This window comes from Saccopteryx bilineata, chromosome 1 (assembly GCF_036850765.1).
Source record: "Saccopteryx bilineata isolate mSacBil1 chromosome 1, mSacBil1_pri_phased_curated, whole genome shotgun sequence".
Lineage (NCBI taxonomy): Eukaryota > Metazoa > Chordata > Mammalia > Chiroptera > Emballonuridae > Saccopteryx > Saccopteryx bilineata.
Window position 1 is genome coordinate 84578915 of NC_089490.1, and position 27906 is coordinate 84606820.

A 27906-nucleotide genomic window follows, 5' to 3' on the forward strand; every position below is an offset into this window, starting at 1 on the left:
GGTCTCAGCACAGGCATGACGTACCTGTTCCTGCAGGCTGCATTTGGCAGCATCATTGCAATTACCCGATTGATGGCAGAAACCACTCTGGAAAAATGAAGTAGCTAAATATAGTGCTATTACAGAAGTCTTCATCTGCCTGGTTAAAAAAAAAAGAGGCAGAAGTTGCCAGTATATGTTGTCAGCATATGTTAAATCAAGTAGCTTTAACAAGCCAGTGATTTAAGCTCTTAGCTCCCTGCTAAATTCTTAGCTGCGATACTGTCAGTAGACAAAAACATCTGCTTCTGGCCTGACCAGGCGATGGCGCAGTGGATAGAGCATTGGCCTGGGACATGGAGGACCCAGGTTCGAAACTCCAAGGTCGACAGCTTGAGTGCGGGCTCATCTGGTTTGAGCAAGGCTCACCAGCTTGAGCCCAAGGTCGCTGGCTTGAACAAGGGGTCACCCGGTCTGCTATAGCACCCCGGTCAAGGCACATATGGGAAAGCAATCAATGAACAATTAAGGAGCCACAATGAAGAATTGATGCTTCTCATCTCTCTCCCTTCCTGTCTGTCTCTATCTATCCCTCTCTCTGACTCTCTCTCAAAAAAAAAGAACATCTGCTTCTGCCTGTGAAGGCAAATGGGTTATTTTCTAGTCAGGCCTTGCTCATCCTATGATGGGGTTGCAGAACTACTCATCGGCTTATAAAAAACAGCAGTGCCGTCATCTCCCTCTTCTGTGGTGGATATTCTCTGACCAGAGGGGTGACTGCTTAGGCCTCATGGCCCTTCTGGGCTCCAAGGGCCTTAGCTACTGCTGCCAGCTGTGCATCTCTCTGCGCTTCCTGCAAGTTCCCTCTCATAGAAGGTGACTTCTCAATGGTGTGACCTGCAGCGGTGCACAAATCTAAAGAAAGCCATGTGGTCTCAAGGTGGGAAAGTCTTTTGTGCTTCGTTTTACTTTTTTCCACTAAAAGGTACTAACTGGAGTGGGCCATCCTAGAACCATCTTCTGCATGGTGGCTGTGTGCCTGCCCAGAATGGACATGGCCCTGTTCTCTAGGAGCCCTTGACTGTGACATTTGTAGGTAAGCTCCTTGAGGGAGGAGACAGATGCTGGCATTGTAAGGTGCTGAAGGATTTGCTAGCTGCACAGGGGAAATGGGGCTTCCCTGGGCATGGGGGCAGGAAGGGTGGCATGGAAGATGAGCATGGATGATACTTATAAGCCTTCAGATGTCTGCTAAACAAATGAGTGAACAAGTATTGAGCTGTAGGTAGAGAGAAGACCCACAGGGACAGAACATCAAAGAGCAGTATTTAGTGGGTCTCTGGAGGGGGCACTTTCTGTGTCATATAACACTACATAGTAAGAGATATAGGAAAAAGAGGAGGGGCATCTGATCCCCACAATGCAGGTACTTCTCATGTAGCTGGGAAGAGAAAGGCCAGTGATCTGTGTGGAGTATGAGGGCCCTGGTGCCAAGCCACAGCTCTGCCTCTCAGTTCTCTGAACATGCATTCAGAGAAAGGGACTGGTGTCACCAAAACAGGCATAGTGTATTGGCAGGGCTGGACTTTGAGTTGGGAGCAGGGCAAAAGGATGGCATTCCAAGCTGGAGCAAAGTCTAGAGCCTGGAATGAGCATGTCATTGCAGAGCGCTGAGGACCTTGGCCTCTTAGGAGCCAAGGGCCTGTTTTAGAGGCTGCAGAATTGAGTAAGTTGGGGCCAAATGGAGGATGGTCCCCCAAGTGCCGATTCCTTCAGCAAGTTGGAGCCTGGTACAATCTGCCTGTGGCTTTCCGGTGAGGTGGAGGGTTCGGTTGCTTCTGACAAGTCTTCTGGCTCCTCGTGGGCCCTCCTGCAGTGTCTTCTGCTTCCAGGCCCTGCTTCTGGGTCTTCTCTTTGTTCTGCGTCACCTTCAGAGTAAAACCACGCTCTTTAACATGACTAAGATACTAGCGTGTGTTGGAGACTGTGGACTGCCTGGGTCTTCCTGAGAAGCTCTATCCTGAACTGTAGCCAAGCTGAGGCGTGCCCCACCCCATCCCGTCCCAGGCTCCTGTTCACAAAGAGTATGGGGACCAAGGGTGGTGGTCTTTCCTCCACTCCAACTTCCATTCTTTGTCAGGGAGCTCCTCCTTGATGTAGTCTTCCCTGACCCCTCCTGACAGGTATATGCAGCCTTCCTTCATGCCCATCCAGCTTGTAGTTCTGGGTTGTGAACTCCCTGAGGAGAAGGATGGGATTCTTACCTGGCTGTCTGGGACTTAGCATGGTTCCTGACACACCGAGTGCTTCTTGATTGAATGCATGAGTGAATCAGAGAAAGGGTGAGGTCCAGTGCTGGGTGATGACATGCCTGCTCAGAAGAAGCTTACAAACAGGTATTTGGAATTAAAGTATGCACACAAATAACCACAATATTGAGCAAAACATTCAGTAAACATTTATAGCACACCTGCTCTATGTCAGTCTCTGTTCTAGGCCTTGGCAATATAGCGTGAATAAAACAGACATACAAATATTGATCGACTTATGACCTATGCAACTTACGACCATTCGACTTTATGACCACAATCGCTAGCCATGACTGCTCCGCATCTGGCAGCGCAAGCATTGCCCAGCTGGGCGTACGACAGTGCTGACCGGCTTCCAGCAGCACTACCATCTCCGCGTGCACCATTTCAACTGTTATCCCAGACTTGGTACAGCAATTTGTGTTTTGTGTCTTGGATATTTTTCATCAAACCCCTCCCAAGATGTCTACCAAGAGGAAATTGTCTTTGCAAATATTAAACCAGTTGTACTGGTAATGCAGTGTTTTACTTAAACCTGACGAATGTAAAAATAAGAAACAAAATGGTGTAGAGATGATACAAATGGCATAAAATGAACAAAGAAAATTATATATAACAATAATAAAAGAAAATTATGATAAAATATGACTTAAAGATATTTATAACATCATTTCACAGTACTGTACATATAGCCTACTCAACTTATGACCAAATCATGTTACGACCAGTCTGTCAAACCAATTGTGGTCGTAAGTCGAGCACTAGCTGTAGTGACTTTTAAATGGTCCAGATCAAATGCTGGGAGGCTGCAGAAGAGACTTCTCCATCCTGTGTGGGCTACTTGCCAGAGCTGCCAGAGGTGCTCTGGGACTTTGTTGTATCCCATGCATAGGTGTGTATGCTCTGGTAAGCCATTGAGCTATATGCACATAAACTATATGCTTACAGTCTGAGAACGTTTCTGCAGGAATGTTAACCTACAACAAAAAGTTTAGAAATAAGGAACAGTGATAATGGCTAGCATTTATTGCACTTGCTCTGTGCCAGATCTCTGCTCTCAGGTGGCGGAGCAGGGTTAGGCCCAGATACCTGCTCTAGAACTGCTCTCTGACCTCTGCTCCCAGCCTCCTGGGAGCTCAGCAGAGAAGAGGAGCATGCCTTTGCAATGCCTGCCACTCACCTAAATGCCTCTGCCTCGGTGCAAAGAAATAGATTCCCGTTTGGGTGCAGACCCTGGCGCCATCGTTTACTAGTGTGCGACTGAGAGCTCAGAGGAATGAAATAACCTCCCCGCTTTCCTAGGTGGTAACATGGTATTGCCAGCTCGCACTTTCCAGGATGCTTGTTTGGGTTACAGATGACATCCTCAAGTCCGGGGGCCCAGTGACTCCTGACCCCAGGTGGTCTCACATTGTCACCTCTTCACTTACTTCGTCTGTCAGCCATACTCACGAACGTTGTACATGTGGAGACAGGTGAAAGTAGATGAATCAGGTGGCCTTTCATCCTGTTGGTGCAGGCTTGTTCCTTCCTTCCACGTGCCAGTGTTCTATATGCCAGATGACAAGCCGTTCTGTTTTTTCCCGGAGAGAATTGAACACTCAAGGCTTTTTGATGTCAAGCTTATCCTCTGAAGAGAAATTTTAATTTTCTTATTTGATTTCAGCAATGTCCAAGAAACTTGTATAAGCTGAATAAGAGAAAACATTTTCCTTTTCTGCTCAGTAATATAGAATTACAGTTTTAGAACTGGAGGGGTCTTGTGTGCTCAGTTAGACTGTGGTGGCTTATCTCCATTGAGACGTTTGTACACAAATGTTCAGGGTGGGGCTGGCGCTGAGAGAGCCAGATCTGGAAAAGGGGTGAAGGAGCCATGGTTGTGTGTGTGTGTGTGTGTGTGTGTGTGTGTGTGTGTGTTTGTGTGTGTGTGTGTGTTGGGGATGGGGAAAAGGGTAACAGAGTCATGAGGATCCTGATGCAGGGGACTGGGGCAGACAGGATACTGTGGAAGCAGCAAGCAGGGAGGGGGTGGGCGCGAAATGTGGGGAGTGCTGCCTGGAGAGTTCAGTTCTCTCCAGGAAAAAACAACGGCTCTTCATCTGACATGTAGAACAATGGCATGTGGAAGGGATGAAAATTGCTGTTCTCACTTTTCCAATCTGGTGATTTCCCCACTATGTCATTTGGCCTTGTACCTCAATTTCAGACACCTTTCTAACTGTCCCTACCTCATTTCACTGTTAGAGTTTCTGCTACAGGCTGCTGGTCTTCAGACTCAGGGAGATGATCTCAATATTCAGGTTGGTGGCAGCTCTTAATGCAGTGAGATACCACTCACCCAGCACTCACCTGAGTGTGAGGGACTGTATACTCTTGCTATTTCCTGGGCACTTGGGTGAAGGATGAGTGTATGTGTGTGCTTGTGCTCGGGAGACCCTGAGCAGCACCAGGGTGGGCAGTGGTTCACAGGTGGGTCATGTGCTATGCTCATGAACAAGTCACAGGGTGTCACCAGGAATTCAGTTCTAAAATAATTCTGTTCAAACACATCCTTCCTGTCTCTGGTACTACATGTCATGCCTTTGGAGTTAGACCTGAGAATTGGAATTTGTGGGGTTCTATTTCATCTATTTTTTAGTTTGTCATATTGATCATGTAGATTAAGGATTGATAATGCAATTGATCTTGTTGAAGTGTGGGATTTGTGTTTTAAAACTATCAGACAGCAAAGGGTACCTTGCAGGGTAATGAACCTTATTTTCTTGACCTTCTTACTGGATGGGTACAGATTGCAGGAACAGTGGGTGGGGCAGGCTGGTCAGTGTTGGGGGCAAGAACAGAAAACCACGAGCTGGGACTGGAGTGAGATCTCAGGGCAGTGACAGGAGCTAGTGCCAGGTCAGAGCAGCTTGGGTGCACAGAGGCTGTTAGCTGAGGCTGCTAATAAACAGTAGCAGCAGCAGGCCAGCAGATGACCTGGCTGTCACCCTCTCAGGGCCCTGCCTGGCCAATAACATTACCCCATTTTGAGCATGGGCGGCTCGGTGAGGTTAGGGCTGGTCCAGGCCATGGTTCAGGGAGCACCAGGGTGAAGAGCTCTGGAACCCTCTGTGCCAGTGCAGGGTGAGTTGGGAACCTAGAGGGTGGGTGAGCTGGACAGTAGTTTGGAGACCGAGGAGAAGTGGAACCTTGTAGAAATGAGGACTGGCAGAGCGCAGTTTGAGAGCTCGGCACAGACTTAATGGTTTTTCAGAGATACCCCTTTACATCTTGGTGCTCAAGCACACATCAGATTCACAGCCCTGTGATTGGTTGTGACCCCTGTTTGAAAAGGATGATTCAGAGTATGGGTTGGAATAGGTCAGTGGCTGGCAAAATGTGTCTCGCGAGCCACATGCGGCTCTTTGGCCCCTTGAGTGTGGCTCTTCCACAAAATACCACGTGCAGGCACTACCTTGATAAGGAATGTACCTACCTACATAGTTTAAGTTTAAAAAATTTGGCTCTCACAAGAAATTTCAAGACCCCGAGGTTGCCAGCTTGAGCGCGGGCTCATCTGGCTTGAGCCAAAAAAAAGCTCACCAGCTTGGACCCAAGGTCGCTGGCTCGAGCAAGGGGTTACTCGGTCTGCTGAAGGCCTGCGGTCAAGGCACATATGAGAAAGCAATAGATGAACAACTAAGGAGTACCAACGAAAAACTGATGATTGATGCTTCTCATCTCTCTCCGTTCCTGTCTGTCTGTCCCTATCTATCCCTCTCTCTGACTCTCTCTCTGTTCCTGTAAAAAAATAATAAAAGAAATTTCAATCGTTGTACTGTTAATATTTGGCTCTGTTTACTAATGAGTTTGCCGACCACTGGGACAGGTTGTAAGAAGGTGTCTGAGCTAGGAGGCCTGTGCTGTCACCATGGGGATGCCCTGCTGGTGTATACAGGATATGCAGGATATGGCATCTGCCATGCACTCTGCAGGAATGTGGGTAGGGAAGTAGTGACAATCACTACCAGGCCCAGTCCTAAAACCCTTCTGGCCTGCCCAGGACATGGGCAGACTTAGGGATAGACTAACTCAGACCTTGGATTTGACTGAAAACCCTGTTAGCATAAGTGAAGGAACTGTGAAGCTCTCTGCTGGTTTATGTTTAAATGACTCTTCAATGATACTTGTCAGATTGGCAGACGTGTGTGATAGTTGCTCATTTATCATCCATGAAGTTACTGTCTGATGATGTGCTAAAAGTTAACTCTTTTTAGCTTTTATGAGGAGAGCTCCAGGGATTGACTGGATTAAGAACTTGATAAAGGACCATGAGTTTCTTCATTGCCCATGCCTCTGAGTGCTCAGCAACTGGCCAGTCCCCTCCTGTCTGTGTGTACTGAGAAGCTCTGCTTTCAGCACCATCCGGCATTGAGAAGCTATTACAGGGGCCCTGTGTGTGCCTGGAATGGAGGATGGAGAATGAAGGCATGGTCCCTGAGCTCAAAACCACTGCATCATGACATCTACGGTGTGATAGCTGGTATGCATACAGGAGTGACCGGGAGAGACAGCTGTAGGAAGAGCTTTGTGGAGGGGTGGCATTGTGGATAGCTCACCTCTGTGGGCCTCCAAATCCTGCTTCAAGCCTTCGGAAAGCCACCTAGCCCCATAGCGTTCCCTTTGGCTCTGACCTCAAACATCACTTCCTCCAGGCAGTCCGACCACCCAGAATGTTCCTTCTAGAACTTATCACCATCTTTAATTGGGTTATTTATCTGACCATGAGTCCCACAAAGGTAGGGACCATGACAGTTGGCTCATCATTATATCCCTAGTCCCTTGCTTAGTCCTTAGCAAACAGTAGGCGTTCATTACATATTTGTTAGTAGCAAGAGAGTGTTGCCAGATTCTCAAAACTTGAGAGCTGTGCTTCAGCAGGTGGCCAGTCAGCTAGTGGATGGGCAGCCTCTGCTCAATTGGAAATCTTGTAATAGTGAAGGGCTCGTGGAGGACAGCTAATCCTGTTCCCCTCTTCATTTTGTCTCTGAATGAACAAGATGAAGAAATGGCCAGGTCTTGTCCAGTGAGGCTGTGCCAGGCCAAGAGCACACTGACTGGGGAGACCCCAGCCTGAGCTGCACACCCCCCATACCCCATGTGTGGGGCCCACGGCAGCAGCTCTAACTGCACCTGACAGCAGAGGGAGTGGACATGCGGTGGCCTGGCCTGTGCAAGGACAGTTCCTTGTGGCCCTGCTCGTGAGAGGAGGTGGAGGGGAGGAGGCCTCATTAGGGAGGGCTGGGGTGATGGACCCAACCAGATGGCAAGAGCTCTTGTTTCTGTTCTCACTGCCATCCACAGAACTGGAATTAAGAAAGCCCAAAGGATCACCTCCCATCCTGTCTTTTAATCTTTTAAGCTGATTGAGAACACTCTGGAGCCTCTTGCTTGTTTGAACAGCTTTGAACAAAACATGTGACTGGCTCCTTGGAGTTGTGGGGGTGGGGGTACCACCACGGCTTCTCCTTCTGTCCAGTTAGCTCAGCATGGCTGGCTTACCTTGAACGTGCGTGCCTCAAGGGTGTGGAAGGAGTGGTGTGCTTAGGCCTTCAGGGGTGCAGGTTAAAGGGCATGAGCATTCTGAGAGTAAAATGAAGGTCACCATGGGCAAGCGGTTTTAGTGGTTTTCAGGTTTGGGACTCCTGACATAAGCCTCACCAGCACATGGCGGGATCAGGGGTGGGACCTGCATACAACCTACAGTCTTGACCTCTGTGGCCTCCCCTGACTCTGTAGGGCTGGTTGGAAGGACACCCATTGCCTGATACCGACTCATTATGTCTTGGCTGTACACCTTCTTAGTTCTGGGCCTGAGGAAGGTTCTGTAAGGGGGACTCTCCTTCTGGCTGCGTGATCAGGGGTGACTTTGCTTCTTCAAAACTGTTTCCTTTTCTATAAAATGGGAACACTAATGGGACTGACCTCCTAGGATTGTGACAGGATTTGTGTGACATGACATGACACATGTAGAGTGGTCAGCGCTCTGCCTGGCCATGTGCGGACATGCTCTGTTGTGATGCTGTTGCTGGTGAGAGTGCAGCATCTGCTTCCGGGAGGCCTGCAGCCCAGCATGAGCAGGGAGCTGACATGTGTGGCCACTACCCATGTGGGGCAGGCTGCATCTGCGGGGCATGAGGGCAGTGTTTGGAAGGGCCTTGTAGCTCCGAGGTGGACCAGCCAATAGCAGCCAGGGTAAGGAATTGGTCTCACCTGTGTGCAAGTGCAGGTGATACAGGTGCTGTCCCATGCTTGTCTGGCAGGGGTGGCAGGTAGCAGGGAAGCCGTGGGGGAGCTGAGCTGAAACTGGGGCAGGTAGGATGGGATGGACCACTTTGTCAACACTCGTCTCTCCCAGCCTCTGATACCCAGTCCCCTCCCCTTTCTAGTGTTTGGCTGGCTGACTCTAGCCCTCCTCCCCTGCTGTGGCCCCAGTCTCGGAGCACTCTCTCACCTTCCCTCCAGGTGCTTCACATTCCTGAAGCCCACCAGTCCCTGAGCATGGCCCCTTCCCCTTTGGGATGAAGGCCTGTCCCTGGAGATTTCTCACTGTCTGACTCCACTTCCCCACCACCCACTGCACCTGACCCCTGGCAAAGTCCCCACTCATTCCCCTGTGTTCTGTGTTCCTGTTTTATTCTTGTGGGTATCTCATAGTGCCCTCAGGTCTCCATGTGGTCACAACTTTATTTTGCCAACATTGTTCTTGTTGGGCAAATGAATTTGTAAAATTTGTATTTTTTGAGTTTGCTCATTTTTATTGTTAAAAAATGGTGCTGGACAGCCACTGTGCTTGCTTGCCCTCAGAGCAGGGCAGTTGATTGCAAATTGGGGATTGCATTCCTGCTTGAGGGGGCCATTGTTTTTGCTAATGTTTGCTGGAGGAGAGGGGTCTTTGTGGGCCTAGCAAGTTTTTGCAGGAAGAGCAGAGAGAATGCAGAGTGCTGAAGAAACCAGTTTTGCAGAGAGAGAATGAGTGCAGATGGGGAACCAGAGCTGAGGGGTTTTGGGAGCCCTATTGAGGCTTGTGGGGGCCTTTGATTCTAGGAGGAACCAGGAGAAGATTCTCTTGGTTGTGGAACCAGAGAATGTACAGGGCTTTGGGAGCCCTGAATGAAAGGGAAGCGTTTTCCCTGTGTATTTGCTCGTTGACCAGTGCAAGACTTGAATAAACGGAATGGGTCTGGCCTGTGGTGGCGCAGTGGATAAAGTGTCAATCTGGAATCCCAAAGTTGCCAGTTTGAAACCCTGGGCTTGCTAGGCCAAGGCACATACGTGAAGCAACTACTACAAGTTGATGCTTCCCACTTAACCCCCCCCCCCGTCCCTCTCTCCTCTCTCTAAAAATCAATAAAAAAATTTTAAAAAAAATAAATGGAATGGCCCGCCATTTTTTGTCTGTACTGTTTCTTTACCGTCTGCCCGAATCCAATGAGAACCTGCATGGCGCCTAATCAGGCGGTGGCGCAGTGGATAGAACATCGGACTGGGATGTGGAGGATCCAGGTTCGAGACCCCGAGGTCACCAGCTTGAGCATGGGCTCATCTGGTTTGACCAAAGCTCACCAGCTTGGACCCAAGGTTGCTGGCTTGAGCAAGGGTTTACTCAGTCTACTGAAGGCCCACGGTCAAGGCACAGATGAGAAAACAATCAATGACCAACTAAGGTGTCGCAATAAAAAAGCTGATGATTGATGCTTCTCATCTCTCCTTTCCTGTCTGTCTATCCCTTTCTCTGACTTTCTCTCTCTGTCTCTTTAAAAAAAAAAAAGATGTAGATAATCTTTAACTGGCTGAGCCAGTCATTTCTGCAGGCACCTTCTCCTGCATTCTTCTGGTCTCTCCCCTCTCATTCCTCCCTTTGAGACTCTAGAAATTTCTTTAAAAAAAAAAAAAAAAAGAGAGAGAGAGAACCTGCATGGCCACAATGGCTGTGGCCTCTGGCCCTACAGTTCTCTCTGCCTGGAATCTTTTCCCTCACCTCTATTTATGTGGCCAGCTTCCTACTGGTCCTTGAAAATTCAGCTTGGATGTTGCCTTCAGTATACCCCCACTCCCTGGCCAGGCAGTCCCTGGTGGAGGATGGGCATCATGGCCCTGCACCCAGGCCTGTGTGTGGTAAGCACCTGTCCTTTCGTATTTTGATATCTGAGGGGATGACCCTGAATTTAGAGAAAGTTAGGGACATATATGGCTTCAGCACTAGTTTAAAAAACAGGCATTTTGTGAATGAATCAAGTGATGATAGGTTTGGAAGGAAGCTTATTTCAGTTCCTACATTATCTGCCATTAGGACATCTCTAAACAAGCAGTGTTTCAAAAACAACAGAGAAGCCTGACCTGTGGTGGCGCAGTGGATAAAGTGTCAACCTGGAAACGCTGAGGTTGCCGGTTCAAAACCCTGGGCTTGCCTAGTCAAGGCACATATGGGAGTTGATGCTTCCTGCTCCTCCCCCCTTCTCTCTCTCTCTCTCTCTCTCTCTCTCTCTCTCTCTCCTCTCTATAATGAATAAATAAAATCTTAAAAAAAAAAAAACAACAGAGAAACTTTAATTACAAAACTGATAACACAGAAATAGGTAGCTGTGTATGTCCTGACTTTAATGTATGATCAATTTGTCATATACCTGAAAATTAATTTTCTTGGATTTTAAAAACCTGGTGTTGGTCAAATAAGTTTGTAAAATAAGATTTTTATGTTTGCTTGCTTATAGTTTGCATTGGGGGCTGGGCAGTGCCACGTATATGTGATCTGTAAAATTACAAATTATCTTCCTGCTAGAGAAGGGCTATTATCTTGCTAATGTTTGCTGGAGGAGAGGTTTTCTCTCCGGAAAGTTTTGACAAGGAGAGAGGAAGGAGAAGAGGCAGAGAGAAGCCATGTTTCAGGGAGAGCAGAGAGACTGCAGAGTGCTGAAGAAGAAGCCATGTTGGCAGAGAAGGGAGAAGGTGTGCAGATAGGGAACCAGAACTGAGGGGCTTTGTGAGATCTGAATGAAGAGGGAAGTGTTTGCCCTGTGTGTTTGCTTGTCAACCAGGACGAGACTTTAATAAAAGAATGGCCCACCATTTCTTGTCTCCACTGTTTCTTTACCATCTGCCCAAATTCAATGTGAACCTGCATGTGAATGGCCACAAGGACTGCAACTACTGGCCATACACCTGGTCATTATATATTGTAAGGCCAGTAGACGCAGCCACCATCACAGCCGCCTGGCCTATGCAGGTTCACATTTGATTTGGACAGACAGTAGTGAAACAACGGAGCCAAGAACTGGCGGGCCATTGCCTTTAATCCTAGCTTGCACCCAGCGGGCGAGAAATACAGTGGGAAAACACTTCACTTTCTGTTCAGGGCTCTCAAAGCCACTGACTTATCCGAGTATTCCTAGAATCAAAGGTTTCTACCTCACCAGCCTTATTCACTTCTGTTCCCCATCTCCTTCTCTCTGCACAAACTGGCTTCTCCTTCAACAGTCCGCCATCTTGGCTGCCTCTCCTCTGCAATGTGGATGACAGGATCTGAGTGAGTGTGCCCCTCCCCCCGCCTCACTTTATAGCATAGAAATTAAAGCCTTTAAGCCAGTATACAAATAAGGAAGTCTCTGATATAAAGTCACTTGTCTGAGGCATAAATGGGATTCCTCATAAGGGTGCCCCACCCCACATCATACAACAGTCAAGGGTGTGGGGAAAAGCTTAGTTTTGAAAAGATCTTAGTATTAAAAGGGTGGGAAAGGCTTAGTCTTAAAACTAAGCCTTAAGCTATAATGACTTTGCCAGTTTACAGCCTGTTTTCCACACCCCATGCAAACTACAGTGTGTCCGTAAAGTCATGGTGCACTTTTGACTGGTCACAGGAAAGCAACAAAAGACGATAGAAATGTGAAATTTGCACCAAATAAAAGGAAAACCCTCCCAGTTTCTGTAGGATGATGTAGCAGCATGTGCGCATGTACAGATGATGACGTAACACGGTGTACAGCGGAGCAGCCCACGGCCATGCCAGTCGAGATGTGGACGGTACAGAGGAAAGTTCAGTGTGTTCTGTGGCTTGCTAAATTCAAATCCATGACCAAAGTGCAACATGAATATCGGCGCTTTTATAATGAAGCGCCACCACATAGGAATAACATTACTCGGTAGGATAAGCAGTTGAAGGAAACCAGCAGTTTGGTGGAGAAACCCCGTTCTGGTAGGCCATCAGTCAGTGACAAGTCTGTAGAGGTTATAGGGGATAGCTACCTAAGGAGCCCTAAAAAATCTGTGCATGAGCCCACATTGAACTGCACTGAATAGGTATGAAACTGGGAGATTTTTCCTTTTATTTGGTGCAGATTTCACATTTCTATTGTCTTTTGTTGCTTTCCTATGACAGGTCAAAAGTGCACCATGACTTTACGGACACACTGTATAAGCGAGCAAACATATATATCATATTTATAAACTTATTTGACCCACATACATACTTCAACTTAAAAAAGTATAAAAAAGAGCACACACCAAAGACAGGAATAAGAAAAATGCTCAGTATCACTGGAAATTAAGAAAGTGCAAATTGCATCACAGTGAGCTATTGCTACATACTAAACAGAATGACTAAAATTAAAAAAATAATTTTTTTAACCTGATAATACTGTTGGTCAAGTAAGTTTGTAAATATGATATATGTTTGCTCGCTTATAGTTTGCATTGGGTGTGGGGGACAGGCTGTAAGCAGGCAGGGTGGTTATAGCCTAAGGTAGGGGTCCCCAAACTACGGCCCACGGGCCACATGCAGCCCCTTGAGGCCATTTATCCGATCCCCGTCGCACTTCTGGAAGTGGTTGTCTTTCATTGGTGGTCAGTGAGAGGAGCACATTGACCATCTCATTAGCCAAAAGCAGGCTCATAGTTCCCATTGAAATACTGGTCAGTTTGTTGATTTAAATTTACTTGTTCTTTATTTTAAATATTGTATTTGTTCCCGTTTTGGTTTTTTTTTTTACTTTAAAATAAGATATGTGTAGTGTGCATAGAATTTGTTCATAGTTTTGTTTTTCTTTTATAGTCCAACCCTCCAACGGTCTGAGGGACAGTGAACTGGCCCCCTGTGTAAAAAGTTTGGGGACCCCTGGCCTAAGGCTTAGTTTTAAGACTAAGCTTTTCCCCACACCCTTGACTGATTGCATGATGTAGGGTGGTGCACTCTCATGAGAAATCACATTATGCCTCAGATAAGTGACTTTGTATCAGAGACTTCCTTAATTGTATATTGGATTAAAGGTTTTGATTTCTACACTATAAAATGGGGCAGACTGGGAGCTTGCTCTCTCTAGGTTCCTGAGATTAGCATTAGAGAGGAGAGCTGTAGAAGAGCAGAGAAAGGCCACGTGGAAAAGGTCAGGAGAAGCAGCCAAGATGGCAGAATGCTAAAGGAGAAGCCAGTTTGTGCAGAGAGAAGGAGATGGGGAACAGAGGTGAATAAGGCTAGTGAGCTAGAAACCTTTGATTCTAGGAAACACGGATAAGTCAGTAGCTTTGTGAGCACTGAATGAGTGGGTTTTGGAGCCCATGTGTGTTTTTACTTGCCTGCCAGGTACAAGCTAGGATTAAAGGTAATGGCCCACCAGTTCTTGGCTCTGTTGTTTCATTACCGTCTGTCCAAATCTAATGCGAACCTGCATGGGCCAGGCGGCTATCGTGGTGGCCATGGTTACTGGCTTCACAAATACCAAGTGCTAGTGAGAGAATGCAGAGCAGTTGAAACTTCCACACATTGCTGAGGGCAGTCTTTGGATTGCAGATAATTTTTTTTATAAGATTAGGTGTACACTTCTATGTAGCAGTTCCACTCCTAGGCATTTACCCAGAAGAAAGGAAGACAGATGTTTATAGTGCATTATTTATTGCCCCAGACTGAAATAGCCCAGACGTCCTTCAGCAGGCTGGAGGAGAAACAAATGATGGTCTAGTTGTATAGTAAAATGATACTTAGCAATAAAAAGGGATAAACTACTGACGTAGGTACAGCACAAGTCAGCCTCAAAAGAATTATGGTGAGGCTCTGGCTGGTTGGCTCAGTGGTAGAGCGTCGGCCTGGCATGCAGGAGTCCCGGGTTCAATTTCCGGCCAGGGCACACAGGAGAAGCGCCCATCTGCTTCTCCACCCCTCCCCCTCTTCTTCCTCTCTGTCTCTCTCTTCCCCTCCCGCAGCCAAGGCTTCATTGGAGCAAAGTTTGCCCGGGCGCTGAGGATGGCTCTGTGGCCTCTGCCTCAGGCGCTAGAATGGCTCTGATTGCAGCAGAGCAACGCCCCTGTGGGCATGCCGGGTGGATCCCGGTCGGGCGAATGCGGGAGTCTGTCTGACTGCATCCCCGTTTCCAACTTCTGAAAAATACAAAAAAAAAAAAGAATTATGGTGAGTGACAATCACAAGAGCCAGGCTCTACCTATGATTCCATTTATCTTGGAAAAGGGAAAAATATCAGATTAGTGGTAGCCGGAGACTGAGTGCAGGGGCACAAGGGGACTTGGTGGGGAATTAGAAATATTCCATGCCTTGATGTGGTGGTAGTTGAATGCGGTATACATTCATCTGGACTCATCTGAGTATAGTTGGAAAGGATGCATATCAGTATATAAAAATTTATCTTTCTGTGTGTGTGTGTGTGACAGAGAGAGAGACAGAGAGAGGGACAGACAGGAAAGGAGAGGGATGAAAAGCATCAATTCTTTGTTGTGGCTTCTTAGTTGTTCATTGACTGCTTTCTCATATGTGCCTTGATGGGGGGCAACAGCAGAGCGAGTGACCCCTTGTTCAAGCCAACAACTTTGGACTCAAGCCAGAGACCATGGGGTCATGTCTACGATCCCACAATCAAGCTGGCAACCTCAGGGTTTTGAACCTGGGTCCTCCGTGTCCCAGTTCGATGCTACAGTCAGACAGCATATAGTATTTAAATAACAACTTTTGTCTGACCAAATGGTGGTGCAGTGAATAGAGCATCGGACTAGGATGTGGAGGACCCAGGTTCAAAACCTGCAGGTCACTGGCTTGAGCACAGCTTTTCTGGGTTGAATGCAGGGTCACTGGCTTGAGCGTGAGATCATAGACATGACCCCATGGTCGCTGGCTTGAGCCCAAAGGTTGCTAGCTTGAAGCCCAAGGTTGTTGGCTTGAGCAAGGGGTCACTCGATCTGCTGTAGCCCCCTGGTCAAGGCACATTATGATAAAGCAATCAGTGAACAACAAAGGTACTGTAATGGACAATTGATGCTTCTCATCTCTCTCCCTGTCTGTTCCTCTCTCTGTCTCTGTCACTAAACACCGAGTGACCCCTTGCTCAAGCCAGTGATCTTGGGCTCAAGCTGGTGAGCCTTGCTCGAACCAGATGAGCCACACTCAAACTGGTGACCTCAAGGTCTCGAACCTGGATCCTCCACATCCCAGTTCAATGCTCTATCCACTGCGCTATCTCCTGGTCAGGCACTAAACAAATAAATAGATAAATACTATGTGTTGAATGATGGGTTGTACCAAAACAGACCTCTTTAAGAAACAGCCTTTTCTTTTTCGTAAATCTTACAAGGGTTTTAAAAGTCAGAGAGGGCCCTGGCCGGCTGGCTCAGTGGTAGAGCATCAACCTGACGTGCAGGAGTCCCGGGTTTGATTCCCGGCCAGGGCACACAGGAGAAGCGCCCATCTACTTCTCCACCCCTCCCCCTCTCCTTCTTCTCTGTCTCTCTCTTCCCCTTCTGCAGCCGCAGCTGAGGCTTCATTGGAGCAAAGTTGGCCTGGGTGCTGAGGATGGCTCTGTGGCCTCTGCCTCAGGCACTAGAATGGCTCTGGTTGCAACAGAGCGACACCCCAGATGGGCAGAGCATCGCCCCCAGGTGGGCGTGCCAGGTGGATACCAGTCAGGTGCATGCGGGAGTCTGTCTGACTGCCTCTCCGTTTCCAACTTCAGGAAAAAAAAAAAAAAGTCAGAGAGGAGGGCAGGTTTCTGGAGAGCCAACATATTTTGATGTTGATGACCAGTTTGAATGATGCTGGTAACAGAGAGATAAAAACCAGCTATGTGAGGCAGTTGCATGGGGACTGTCAGTTATGCATGGGACCATGATGGTCTTAGCTCTTGCCACCAGCTCAGTGACACTAACTTATGTTTTGTTATTGTTTTCATCCTGCTGTAAATTTTTTTTTAAATTTTATTGGCTTTTTGGAGGTGATGTCGGTTAATAAAATTATGTAGATTTTAGGTATACAAGTTTATACTGTATCATCTATATATTGTATTGTGTGTTCACTGCCCTAAGTCAGGTCTCCTTCCATCACCATCAATCCCCCTTTACCCTCTTCTACTGCCCCCCCCTTCCCTCTGGTATCACCACACTGTTGTCTGTGTCTGTGAGTTTTGTTTTGTTTTGCTTTGCTTAATCCCTTCACCTTTTTCACCAAGCCCCCCAAATCCCTACCCTCTGCCCCAACCATCATTCTGTTCTCTGTATCTTTGATTCTGTTTCTATTTTGTTATTTTGTTCATTGGATTCCATATATGAGTGAAATCATATGGTACTTGTCTTTCTCTGACTGGCTTATTTCACTTAGCATAATACCCTCTAGGTCCATCCATGCTATATCAGAAGGTACGATTTCCTTTTTTCTTGGATTCTTCCGAAGTGAGAAGTGGGGGCGGCAGACAGACAGACTCCAGCATGTGCCTGACTGAAATCCACCGGGCATACCCACCAGGGGGCGGTGCTCAGCCCATCTGGGGTGTTGCTCTGCTGCAACCGGAGCTATTCTACTGGCTGAGGTGGAGGCCATGGAGCCATCCTCAGCATTGGGCCAACTTTGCTCCAATGGAGCTTTAGCTGCGGGAAGGAAAGAGAGAGATAGAGAGAAAAGAGAGGGGGAGGGGTGGAGAAGCAGATGGGCACTCATTTACTTATGGGCACTTGAGCTGCTTCCAAATGTTGGCTATTGTAAGTAATGCCGCAGTGAACACAGAGGTGCACATATTCTTTCTAATTAGTGTTTTAGGTTTCTTTGGATATAGACCCAGAGGTGGAATCTCTGGGTCATAAAGCATTAAAATCTCAGATATTTCGCCTGACCTGTGGTGGCACAGTGGATAAAGCGTCGACCTGGAAATGCTGAGGTCGCCGGTTCGAAACCCTGGGTTTGCCTGGTCAAGGCACATATGGGAGTTGATGCTTCCAGCTCCTCCCCCCATCTCTCTCTCCTCTCTCTCTCTCCTCTCTAAAATAAATTAAAAAAAAAAAAATCTCAGATATTTCTTGTGGCAACATTTTTTCTGATAATTATATATTGCTTCAGGGAAGGGAAACAAAAGAGAAAAAAGTAAACAAATAGTTTATATTATACTAAAAAGTTTTGCCTGACCAGGCGGTGGTGCAGCAGATAGAGCGTCGGACTGGGATGCTGAAGACCCAGGTTTGAGACCCTGAGGTCGCCAGCTTGAGCGCAGGCTCATCTGGTTTGAGCAAAAGCTCACCAGCTCGGACCCAAGGTTGCTGGCTTGAGTAAGGGGTCACTTGGTCTGCTGTAGCCCCCTGTCAAGGCACATATGAGAAAGCAATCAATGAACAATGAAAAACTAATGTTTGATGCTTCTCATCTCTCTCCATTCCTATCTGTCTGTCCCTATCTATCCCTCTCTCTGTCTCTGTAAAGAAAATAAAAAATAAACTAAAAAGTTTTTGCACAGCATAGTAAACCATCAACAAAATTTAAAAACCCACTGAATTGGAGGACATATTCACCAATGATATTGGGTTGGCCAGGAAGTATTTTCGGTTGTCACACATAGCATTTGTAATTGTTTTGAAGGACTTCTGTCAGTGTTATGGTTTTCCTTTTGACATTTGATATCAGTCACATTTAGGTTACTTTAGAAGCAAGTTGTCTGTAATTTTGTTTGTAGCTGTTAGTTTAGGGTCAATTTTAAAATGGAGTGCAGAAATGAACATTTTCAGCATATTTTACTTTTTTATTTCCATAAAGGAAAGAAAGCTGCTGAGGCTCACAAAAATATATGTGAAGTTTATGGTGTTGATTGCATAACCGAACGCACATGTCAGAATTGGTTTAAAAAATTCTGTTCTGGAGATTTTTCACTCAAAGATGACCAGTATTCTGGTTGACCTACTGAAGTTGATGATGACCAAATCAAAGCCATAATTGAAGAGAATCGTCATATAACTGTTCAAGGGATTGCAAAGAGGTTAAATGTATCACACACAACAATTGAAAATCACTTAAAATGTCTTGGCCCTGGCCAGTTGGCTCAGTGGTAGAGCGTCAGCCTGGCGTGCAGGAGTCCCGGGTTCGATTCCCGGCCAGGGCACACAGGAGAAGTGCCCATCTGCTTCTCTACCCCTCCCCTCTCCTTCCTCTCTGTCTCTCTCTTCCCCTCCCACAGCCAAGGCTCCATTGGAGCAAAGTTGGCCTGGGTGCTGAGGATGGCTCTGTGGCCTCTGCCTCAGGCTCTAGAATGGCCCTGGTTGCAACAGAGACGCCCCAGATGGGCAGAGCATTGCCCCCTGGTGGGCATGCCAGGTGGATCCTGGTCGGGTGCATGCGGGAGTCTGTCTGACTGCCTCCTCATTTCCAACTTCAGAAAAATGAAAAAAAAATGTCTTTGACTTGCTAAGAAGCTTAATATTTGGGTTCCACGTGAATTGAGAGACTCACTTAACACAATGAATCAATATTTGCGATATGCATCTCAAGCGCAATGAAACCAACCCATTTTTGAAATGAATCATCATTGGTGATGAAGAATGGGTCATCTACAGTAACATCATTCAAAAACGGTCATGATTCAAGCGTGATGAACCAGCATAAACCATATCTAAAGCTGAATTGCATCAAGTAAAGGTCGTGCTGTCAATTTGGTGGGACTACAAAGGTGTTTTGTATTTTGAGTTGCTTCCAAGAAACCAGATGATCAATTCAGATGTTTGCTGTCAGCAACTAATGAAGCTGGATGAAGCAATCAAAGAAAAACGGCCAGAATTGGCAAATTGCCAAGGAATTGAGTTCCACCATGATAATGCAAAGCCTCACACATCTTTAGTAACTTGTGGGAAATTAGTGGAGCTTGGTTGGGAAGTGATGTCACATCCCCCATACAGCCCTGACCTGGCACCATCTGATTACCATTTATTTTGAAGTTTGCAAAACTCTTTGAATGGTAAAATTTTCACAAATGATGATGACCTTAAATTGCACTTGGTTCAGTTTTTTGCTGATAAGGACCAAAATTTCTATGAGCACAGAATCATGAAACTGCAAGAAAGATGGCAAAAGGTCATTGAACAAAATGGAAAATATATAATAGATTAAAGTTTATTTATTTTTTATTTATTTATTTATTTATTTTGCATTTTTCTGAAGCTGGAAACGGAGAGACAGTCAGACAGACTCCCGCATGCGCCCTACCAGGATCCACCCGGCACGCCCACCATGGGGCGACGCTCTGCCCACCAGGGGGCGATGCTCTGCCCATCCTGGGCGTCGCCATGTTGCGACCAGAGCCACTCTAGCACCTGGGGTAGAGGCCAAGGAGCCATCCCCAGCGCCCGGGCCATTTTTGCTCCAATGGAGCCTTGGCTGCAGGAGGGGAAGAGAGAGACAGAGAGGAAGGCTCGGCGGAGGGGTGGAGAAGCAAATGGGCGCTTCTCCTGTGTGCCCTGGCTGGAAATCGAATCCGGGTCCTCCGCACGCTAGGTAAAGTTTATTTTTTTAATAAAAAAATGACTTATTTCACACTATAAAATCGAAATTACTTTCTTGCCAACCCAATACATCTGATAAGGGGCTAATATCTAAAATATAAAAAGAACTTATAAAAATTACACACACACACTCCAATTAAAAAATGGGCAAAATACTCAAATAGACACTTCTCCAAAGAGGATGTACAGATGACCAACAGACATACGAAAAGATGCTCAAAGTCACTAATCATCAGAGAGATGCAAATTCTTTTTTTGTTTGTTTTTTTTCTTTTTTAAATACTTTATTTATTGATTTTACAGAGATAGGAGAGAAAGGGGAGCATGAAATGGGAAGTATCAACTCATAGTTGCTTCGTGTTAGTTGTTTATTGCTTGCTTGTTGTGTGTGCCTTGACCAGGGAAGCCCAGGGTTTTGAACTGGCAACCTTGGCGTTCCAGGCCAATGGTTTATCCACTGTGCCACCACAGGCCAGGCTTTTTTTTGTTTTTTTTTTAAGTGGAGAGACAGACACAGACAGACAGAAAGGGAGAGAGATGAGAAGCATCAGCTCATAGTTGCGGCACTTTAGTTATATTCACTGATTGCTTTCTCATATGTGCTTTGATGGGGGGGGAGGGCTGCAGCTGAGCCAGTGACTATGGAGTTGTCTATGAGCCTGCACTCAAGCCGGATGAGCCCACACTAAGCCAGCGACATCGGGGTTTTGATCCTGGGTCCACAGTGTCCCAGGTCAGTGCTTTATCCATTGCGCCACCACCTGGTCAGACAAGAGATACAAATTAAAACCACAAGAAGGTATCACCTCACACCTGCCAGAAGGGCTACCGTCAATAAATCAACAAACAACTGTTGATGAGGATGTGAAGAAAAGGGAACCCTTGTGCACTGTTGGTGAGAAGGCAGATTGATGCAGCCACTGTGGAAAGCAATGTATAGTTACCTCAAAAAGTTAAAAATGGGCCCTGGCCGGTTGGCTCAGCGGTAGAGCGTCGGCCTAGCGTGCAGAGGACCCGGGTTCGATTCCGGCCAGGGCACACAGGAGAAACGCCCATTTGCTTCTCCACCCCTCCGCCGCGCTTTCCTCTCTGTCTCTCTCCTCCCCTCCCGCAGCCGAGGCTCCATTGGAGCAAAGATGGCCCGGGCGCTGGGGATGGCTCTGTGGCCTCTGCCTCAGGCACTAGAGTGGCTCTGGTCGCAACATGGCGACGCCCAGGATGGGCAGAGCATCGCCCCCTGGTGGGCAGAGCATCGCCCCTGGTGGGCGTGCCGGGTGGATCCCGGTCGGGCGCATGCAGGAGTCTGTCTGTCTCTCCCTGTTTCCAGCTTCAGAAAAAAAAAAAAAAATGAAAAAAAAAAGTTAAAAATGGAACCGCTGTAAATTTCAAAATTACAGCAAAGCCCTATTTTAAAATGGGAAGTGAGCATGTGATGTCAGTTCCAACTGGTTGTGAAATGCTTGCTTTTGCCTTCCTATGAAGGGGCTGCTGAAGAACAGAGTTGAAAGCTCAGGTTCAGCTGCTGTGTGTTGGTGAGCTGCTGACCTGCTCCCCTGGCTGAGGACTAACCTAAAGGCTACATGTGGGCTGGAGGGGCTGTGTAAGGAACAGTGCCTGGTGTTCATGCATTCAGCAAGCCTGCTGCAGATCATAGTGGGCCTCTGGAGAAGGCTGCCCGGGCTGCCTGACTTCCAGGGCTCCTCACTGTGCCCATGGGAGCGGGATCATCTCAGCCTCCCCCCCCACCACCACCATCGCCCATTTCCATGCAGGGCTCATGTGTTCTGTGCCCTTGTAGGCTTTTCCCACCGCTACTCGAGACCCTCTTCTTTACCTGGTTAACTAGGCTCAGAATAGTAGAAATTGTGGTAGTCAAACTGTTTGTAAGTCAGAGTTAAACATGCAGTGCCATTGGTTTCTGCATGGCAGAGAGAGGACTGTTCCCTTTTCTGTAGGAATGTGACCCTGTTCCCCAGGTGCCTCCAGATTGACTGTCAACAGGGATCAAGTATGAGTGTGATCAGTCTGGCAAAGAGACTTTTAGACATGGTAAAACTGACTAAAGTTTGACTAGCATATTTGAAAACAGAGGGAGAGAAAAGGGTTGCAAATATAATAGATTGTTTTTCTGTCCCATCTCCTCTGGAAGCTATGTATTTCTGGTATCTGCTGTGAGCTACAGATATCCCTTCAAATCAGTGGATCTAAGAATGAAACTTAAACACTTGATTATCACTCCAAAGTAGCCACCAATTATTCTTTTATTGTTTATAATGTAGATGAGCTAGTCTCTCCTTTCATATGTAAGAAAAAGTAGTCAACTCACCTTAGTCCTTGTCAAAGCTTCTAAAGAAGGGTCTGCAACTGTGGGATCTTAACAAATATGTAACTTTTCTAAGCCTCGGTTTCCTCATCTTGACGTGGGGATAGTCCTTTCTGCTTGTTAGGATGGTGGCAGTATTTGGAGGTATAATATTCCTATTGTAGTGTCTGGCACATATAGGTCCTCAGGAAGTGGGCAATAGTGTTTATTGCTATAATTGGGAGACGGTAATAATCCAGCATGTGATGACATTGAAGCAGAGGCTCCTGAAAACCTGTTTGTACCTGTGATGCTCCCTGGCCTTTAGCCAAGAGTCTATCGTGTGAGACCATTTTAATATGAGTTACAAAAAATTATTACTATTTTAAGTCTCTTTAGTTAGATATTTCCTACTCTGGGAAGCTGCCCCTGGCCCCTTAGTCTATGTGAGATGCCCCTCTGGGTACCCTCACCTCCTTGCTTCCTTCCATCGTAGCCCTTCCCAAGCTAGTCCTTCTCCCTCCCTGACCTGCTGGTCAGAGCATGGACGCTGGCTATGTGGATGTTGAGAAGCTTTGAATTGCTGTTCTGTGCGTTCCTACTAGTTAGTGAAAATGGGGAGCTTGCCATCCAGTGGTGCAGGTTGCTTTTCAGATGAGAGAGGGGATGACCCTTTAGAGCCTGGTTGGTGTGGAGGCTGTTTGTATAACAGTGAGGGTCAGGCCATCCCCCTCCCAGGAGGGGCTGGCAGGGGGGCCGCTGCCCCGAGCCTCCCAGCATGCTTCTGTCTCCTAGGTCGGGAACTACAAGCGGACTGTGAAGCGGATCGACGATGGCCACCGCCTGTGCAATGACCTCATGAACTGCCTGCATGAGCGGGCGCGCATTGAGAAGGCGTATGCGCAGCAGCTCACCGAGTGGGCCCGGCGCTGGAGGCAGCTTGTGGAGAAGGGTAGGGAGGCCCTTGCCCAGGGCAGCTCTGGGTAAATTGGTGATCTCTCTGTGCCAGTTTCATCTCTTATAAAGAAGTGGACAGGAGTGTACCTCACAGTTTGTGTTTTGTTTGGGAGAGCAGCAGGGTGCTGTCACCCAGCAGCATAGGCAGCATGAGACTTCTTCCCCTTTCCTTAAGACAGGACTGCTCTGAGGGCAGCATCTGAGTCTTCCATGGCAGCCCCTGTCACCCACAGAATATGCTGTGCTTGTTCTAACCTAGAACAGCTCTCGAAGCACCCAAACTTGAGTAAGCTCCTTTCAAATCAGAGGCCTGGCTGCCCAGCACCGTGGTTCTGACAGAACTGTTGATTTGTGGGCGTGGCCATGGAGCAAGTCAGATGGGACTAGATGGTGACATACAGCAAGGCTTCTGGTTTTGAATTTTAATGGAATAACAGATTTTGCCTATCTCCCTCCCTAGCTGAACAGAAGACTCTGGAGCTTAGTGACAGGAAGGTGCTGTGGGTGTGGACTGTGCTCAGAGCACACTTCCCAGCGGTAGAGGGGGAGCTTGATTGATTACGGGGTTTCCTGGGACAGAGCAGGTTAGTAGTTGTTTCTCGGCATCTGTTTTGGAGCATGTACTTCTATCGTGCCATGACTGCTCTTCTCAAAGGCGCCAACCAGGGGTGCTAGGCCACTGGCTGAGGGGTCCTAGAGGGCAGGGCCCCTGGGCTGCTCCTGCCAGCTCTAGACCAGCTTCCTGTCTCCCTTGGTGCTGAGATGGGTTGTCTGTTGGGCTTAGCACAGTGATGGGCATGGACTAGGTGCCAGGGAGTGGGTCGGCTGTGTGTGGGTGAAGAGTAGCCAGGGATGGACCCACTCCCTTAGTAAATGGTAACTGTTGTCATTTATTTCTACCTCTCAGGCTCCAGCTGTCAGCACAATCCTTTCTGTCCATTCAGAGCTTGAGGTTCACAAAGCACTTGCCCCCCTCATCTGGGGGATCCTGCCAGTGCATTGCAGACCTAGGCAGGACAGGGAGCTGCTGGTTTCATAGCTGCGAGGAATTGGAGGGGCTACCTATCCACAGTCATCCCCCCTCTTCTCCCCACCAGTGCATCTGTGGTTATTACCCAGCTCAAACAGTAATTGTCCCATGTGAGCACCTTGAAGACAGAACCTGCAGCTTCCATTTTATTCCCAGCTTCTGCCTCTCTCTCCCTCCCTGACCTCATGTCACCCCATACCCTCAAAATGACAGGCCAGATTATGAATTTCCTTCCTGAGAACTATGAGTGAGGTGAGGTGACTCAGGTACCCCTACTCAGCTATCTAGAGATTTCCATCTGGACTACAGTGGGTTCCTGCTTCCAACTCTCTTTCCTCCCCCAAGACAGGGCTTCTGTTCTGCTAAGGGGCAGTCCTCCATTCCACAAGCCATTCTCTAGTTCCTGTTCTGAGCGGGCTCTTCCTGGGAGTGAATAACAGAGATTCTGGGCCTCATCCCCTAGAGCAGTGGTCCCCAGCCTTTTGTTGGCCATGGAGCGGTTTAATGTCAGAAAATATTTTCACGGACCGGCCTTTAGGCTGGGACGGATAAATGTATCATGTGACCAAGACAAGCGTCAAGAGTGAGTCTTAGATGGATGTAACAGAGGGAATCTGGTCATTTTTTAAAAATAAAACATCATTCAGATTTAAATATAAATAAAACAGAAATAATATAAGTTATTTATTCTTTCTCTGTGGACCGGTATCAAATGGCCCATGGACCGGTACCGGTCCACTGCCTGGGGTTGGGAACCACTGCCCTAGAGCAGGGGTCGGGAACCTTTTTGGCTGAGAGAGCCATGAACGCCACATATTTTAAAATGTAATTCCGTGAGAGCCATACAACGACCCATGTACCTTATGCATTATCCAATAAAAATTTGGTGTTGTCCCAGAGGACAGCTGTGATTGGCTCCAGCTACCCACAACCGTGAACATGAGCGGTAGGAAATGAATGGATTGTAATACATGAGAATGTTTTATATTTTTAACGTTATTATTTTTTTATTAAAGATTTGTCTGCGAGCCAGATGCAGCCATCAAAAGAGCCACATCTGGCTCGCGAGCCATAGGTTCCCAACCCCTGCCCTAGAGAGTAGGGTGTGTGGTCCCACGGAGGGGACCACAGTGTTGAGAAACCCGGAGAGGGAAGTGGCTTGGAGAGAGAAGTCAGCTCACTTCAGGAGGCCCCTCCTTCTACAGCCAGCCTTATACAAATTAAAACTGCCAAAATTTGAGTTTTTAAGGAGCCCAGTGACTTTAAAAAAGGAAATTTGTTTAATCCCCCAAATTTCCCTAACAAAAGTATGGCCAGTTCAGCTTCAGTTCCTTATTATTTTCATCATCCCAGGAACTGAAAAAAGAACAGCCACTGAGAGAAAAGTGTCTGAAACAGCCAAGAGGAACCTTCCAGGCCAGACACCAGGCTGCTGGCCTGCATTCCCGACAGCTCAGGGGCTGGCAGGAAATCCCCACCCAGGGGCCTGTCCCGCAGTGGCCAGTGACCACCAGCTTTTCTCCTGTGCAGGGCCTCAGTACGGAACAGTGGAGAAGGCTTGGATGGCCATCATGTCTGAGGCGGAGAAGGTGAGTGAGCTTCACCTGGAGGTAAAGGCCTCACTGATGAATGAGGACTTCGAGAAGATCAAGAACTGGCAGAAGGAGGCCTTTCACAAGCAGATGATGGGTGGCTTCAAGGAGACCAAGGAAGCTGAGGACAGCTTTCGGAAGGCACAGAAGCCCTGGGCCAAGAAGCTGAAAGAGGTACGCCCTCCTGTAGGCTCTTCCCTGCTTGCAGGCCTGTGCTCCTGGCCAGTGACCTCCTGGCCTTAGTGCTCCCCCCACACTCCAGGAATTCCTGCCATCTGTCAGCATCAGAAATAGAGAAAGGGCCAGCAAGCATGCCAGAAGCCCTTAGTGGCTGACATTTACCCAAGTTCCCAACTTAAATTTAATCCTTATTAACCCATTTTATAGTCAGGAAACTGAGGATCAGAACCACACACTGGTGATACAGCTCAAAACCAAAACTCTTACCCACTAACAATACTTTCCCCAAACCTGGGAATTGTTTGCTGGAGGGATTTAAAGCCCCTTTGAGCCTGACCTGTGGTGGCGCAGTGGATAAAGCGTCGACCTGGAATGCTGAGGTTACCAGTTCAAAACCCTAGGTAGGCTTGCCTGGTTAAGGCACATACAGGAAGCAACAACTACGAGTTGATGCTTCCTGCTTCTCACCTCTCCTTCTCTCCTCCCCCTCCCCCAAAATCAGCAAATAAAATATTTCAAAAAAATAAATAAGAGCCCCTTTGGGCTAGTAGAAAGGATTAATTTACTTCTTTTTCTTTCTCTACTATGGGTGTTGCTCTCAAATTTGAAAATGATACTGAGATTTCTTTTTCTGAAAATAGCAACTGAAGTCATTGAATCTTGTCCAGCCTCAGCTAGTTGGAGGCTTTCAGACATGCACATATAGCCCCTCCCCACCCTCAGCACTGGCAGACCTTATTCCTCTGGGGTAGAGATGCGGCTTCCTTCCATCCCCTCCCTCTCCCCTGGCCCTCCTCCTCTGTAGAATCACTCCATCAGACCTGTATCTTCTGGTTGGAATAGTCTTTCCTTCTTTTCTCTCTTTGTCTTGGCCTTTCCATGTCTCCCTCTCTTCCTTTTTGTCCCTGGCCCCATTTGTAATGACAGTATCACCCTCATAAGGCCATGGTTACAAACTCATCTCCTCTCCAAAATGAAATCTGTGATTCTGGCTCAAGGAAGGAACATCCTTTAAATAAATTATACATACATTAGTATCTATATGCACACATGTGTGTATGTACATAGCCATTAAAAATTATGGAAAATTTGGTCTATGACCCCACCTCCCAGTACTACCCCCTCTTTTGTTAGGTTTCTCCTGTGACACTTTGCATTTGCTCTTCCCACTGCTCGCATGCTTTTCCCTCAGATGGCCAGCCCCCTTTACCTTTCTGCTCCAAGTCATTTGGTGTTGCTTTCTCCATGCAGCGCCACTGGACAAGCCCCACCACCAGCTCCCGTCTCTCTTCTTTGCATTCTCCTCCTTGGCACTCATCACCTTCTAATTTACCCTGGACTTGAACTATTTCTTGTAGTTGCCTCCCCAGCTACACCATAGCCCATGAATGCCCGAGGTTCTTTGTCTGGTGCTCTACCTCTGGTGCTAGAACCTTGCCCAACACAAAGCTGGTAACAGTCGATGTCTGTTGAATGAAGTCCTCTGTTATCTATCCACTTGTAATTATTCTGAACACCCAGCTTTGTACCTGCTCTTTGTCTCCTGATAGCACAAAGCACTTCCCATGGTCTGTGTAGCCTCAGGTGAGGATTTTTTTTTTTAATTTTTTTTTTTTTCTGAAGCTGGAAACGGGGAGAGACAGTCAGACAGACTCCCACATGTGCCTGACCAGGATCCACCCAGCACGCCCACCAGGGGGCGACGCTCTGCCCACCAGGGGGCGATGCTCTGCCCCTCTGGGGCATCGCTCTGTTGCGACAGGAGCCACTCTA

General features: G+C 47.5%; 1 protein-coding gene across 12 annotated transcripts in view; it reads left to right on the forward strand.

The window, feature by feature from the left end:
* The window catches only part of PACSIN2 (protein kinase C and casein kinase substrate in neurons 2), a 157603-nt gene that overhangs the window by 115010 nt on the left and 14687 nt on the right, over positions 1-27906 (forward strand). For 10 of the 12 annotated variants that reach the window (XM_066256275.1, XM_066256265.1, XM_066256285.1 and 7 more), the window contains 2 exons: positions 23170-23326; positions 25892-26127. In XM_066256275.1, the coding sequence (XP_066112372.1) occupies positions 23170-23326; positions 25892-26127 (393 nt within the window). Of the gene's footprint in view, positions 1-10233; positions 10446-23169; positions 23327-25891; positions 26128-27906 lie in introns of those variants that run through there. The other 2 variants (XM_066256322.1, XM_066256229.1) reach the window with 2 other exon arrangements.